The 2,530-nt window shown below is 35.5% G+C and overlaps 1 protein-coding gene across 1 annotated transcript; it reads left to right on the top strand.

Moving 5' to 3' along the window:
- LOC134669528 (protein prenyltransferase alpha subunit repeat-containing protein 1) lies at window positions 1-2,195 on the top strand. Its single transcript, XM_063527131.1, has 3 exons — window positions 1-144; window positions 221-612; window positions 1,225-2,195. Exons 1-3 carry the CDS (start codon window positions 68-70, stop codon window positions 2,091-2,093), a joined length of 1,338 nt encoding a protein of 445 aa, XP_063383201.1. The 5' UTR covers window positions 1-67; the 3' UTR covers window positions 2,094-2,195.
- Window positions 2,196-2,530: the final 335 nt, after the last annotated feature.

Raw genomic sequence — 2,530 nt, 5'->3', positions numbered from 1 at the left:
GTGTACAGAGATAATTCACAATAATCTCAATAATAAATAACTTATCTGCCTGTCAAAATCTCCAATCATGGATGAGGATAAATTCGCTTTAGTAGAAAAAATACTCAAAGATGTCGATAATATCCTGTCGAAGAACGCTGACTTGTAAATATTTTGACGAACTGGCACGATTTCAATAAATATTGCGTCTGTTTGTAAATATTGCGTTTTTAATTTTCAGGTGTTCGTTCGACATTGTGCCCGTGGATTGCAATTTTCAGAATAAATCTCCAGTTTTGCTTTTGGAGAACTGTCTAGGGCTGGAATCCTGGTGTATGAAGCATGTTTACATGTACTGCTACTCGGAATTAATGGACAAATACTTTGTAAAGCCAAAACGGAAAACTGCCAAATCATCTGTTAACTCTGAGCGGTTGGAAAAGCTGCTTAATGTGACATTACTTTTAAATCCAGAATTGAATACCTTCTGGAACAAGCGGAAGGAACTGGTACTAAGGTTACTGCTGGATAAGACTGCTGAGCTACGATTTACAAAATTAGTTTTGTCAAGAAAGCCAAAGTGTAATGATGCATTTTCTCATAGGAGATGGATATTGGAAGCCATTTTGAAAGGTTTGTGTTTTTTTTTTATTTGCAAAATCATAAAGCATAGATACCAAATTTTTTTTCCTATTTGTAATTTGATCTTTGTATATTAAATAGGTGTGAATTTCGTTTGTTTGAGAAAGCAGTGTATGGTGTGTACATTTTAATGCAAATTGCGCCTTATAAGGTTATTGGGAACATGCAAAGTCGGTGGCGCAGATCGTCACAAACACAGGTAATCTTATGGAATGTCCGACATTAGTACTAGCGGCAGCCGCTTGAACTAATTTTACTCCATAAGATTTAACATAAAAATTCTGACAAAATGATGGCAGCACCAGTCGTGCACATAGCAAAGACCATGAAATAAAGTTTGCATCTCAGCAGACAACTCAAATAAGTATTTTGCTAAGTTTAAACAAATGAAGGGTACAGTAAAAATAAAAAATAATAATTCTATTTAGCTACTCTTGTAACAAAGTTGTATTTATTTAAGTATTTTTTAAATGACACAGCATAAATAAGATTTCTATATTAACTACTTATAATACTGATATTAAAAGAGTTTAAGTATTTAGTTAAAGTATTTGTAATATGTAATTGAAATTGCGATATCAGTAATAATTTATAATGTTACAGATCAAAATCTTCAAACGAATGACATTGAGACGTTGATCAATGAGGAGCTTCACATTTGCCAGTTATCTTCAGACAGAAGTCCCAACAACTACCACAGCTGGAATCACCGGACTTGGCTACTCCACACACTTAAACTAGTTGAAAAGAAGTTTGATATTAATTTCCTCTATGTCAAAGAATACAATTTCTCCGAAGCATGGGTGTCAAAGCACATTTCAGATTTTAGTTGCTTCCATTATAGACAATTCTGTATCAAGAATATTTTTGCTATATCAAATGAACATTGGAAGTCATTTGAGGCTTCTATAGATGTGAATCTTCGTAAAAGTTTTGTTAGAGTATTAGCAAAGCATTTTCCTAAAGACGCAACCATGCAGGCGTCGGAAGAGGATTTAATATCATACTCTGAAGAAAACCTTATCAAATTACTTCTATGTTATTCTTCAAAGAGTTGTGATTGTATTGCCGATAATATTCTTTTGTGTCGGAAGTTAGAAATTTTATTTCATGAACTTGTCTTAAATAATGAGTTAGTGAGATTTTATAAAGGCCATGAAACGCTTTGGTATCATCGGAGATTTATAATACATGAGATTTTGTCTTCCATGCATGATCATTTTGGAGTAGTCAGGCTGAATGGGGTGTTAGTGAAGGATATCTGCAGAAATTGCAATCACGATGACTTAAGGCAGAAACAGGCAAAAATTATCAGGTATGACAGCAATCGCATATATTCTTGTGTGCTATTTAATGTATTATCAAGGCATGAGCAGGATTTTATTGAAGAGAGGCAAAAGGAATGTGACAATTATGCCGGTAGACATGAGAAGTATTTAAAGTTTGTTGAAGGTCTCAATAATGTCATGTAGATGATGATGATGATGTAAGCTATTGCCAATATGGGTGAAGAGAGTTATGAAATGGAAATATTGTCTGAATAATTTCCTTGGGCATTTTAAAGTTAAAAAGCCTCTTCTGAAATAGTAAGGAAACAACTTATAGTAATAAAATATGCCGTTGTATTGTATTGTATTGTAGCTCGGGCGATTTTCCGCAACTCGACGTCTTGCGCCTATTTTGCGTGATAGGGGGTGGGCTAGTCTTGCCAGCCCAGCTCCTCGAGGAATCCTATCAAACCTTTGATGTTGAGTAGGACCTCGGGGAGGTCACTCGGGGATCCGAGATGTTTTGCCCTGTATGGGGCCAATCCGCTGCATTCCAACACCACGTGAGAGGCTGTTTCTTCTTCCTCCATGCATCCACGGCATAGGGGACTGTCTGTGACACCTGTTATAAAAAGATGTTT

This window comes from Cydia fagiglandana, chromosome 12 (assembly GCF_963556715.1).
Source record: "Cydia fagiglandana chromosome 12, ilCydFagi1.1, whole genome shotgun sequence".
NCBI classification, from domain to species: Eukaryota; Metazoa; Arthropoda; class Insecta; order Lepidoptera; family Tortricidae; genus Cydia; species Cydia fagiglandana.
This window is presented reverse-complemented; position numbering and strand designations above follow the sequence as displayed.

What these genes read in the sequence shown, in the direction of transcription:
- LOC134669528 (XM_063527131.1), top strand. Translation starts at nt 68, where the DNA reads ATGGATGAGGATAAATTCGCTTTAGTAGAAAAAATACTCAAAGATGTC. An exon ending in CTGTCGAAGAACGCTGACTT is followed by an intron (nt 145 to 220) that starts GTAAATATTTTG and finishes TTTAATTTTCAG; the next exon opens with GTGTTCGTTCGACATTGTGC. An exon ending in ATTGGAAGCCATTTTGAAAG is followed by an intron (nt 613 to 1,224) that starts GTTTGTGTTTTT and finishes ATAATGTTACAG; the next exon opens with ATCAAAATCTTCAAACGAAT.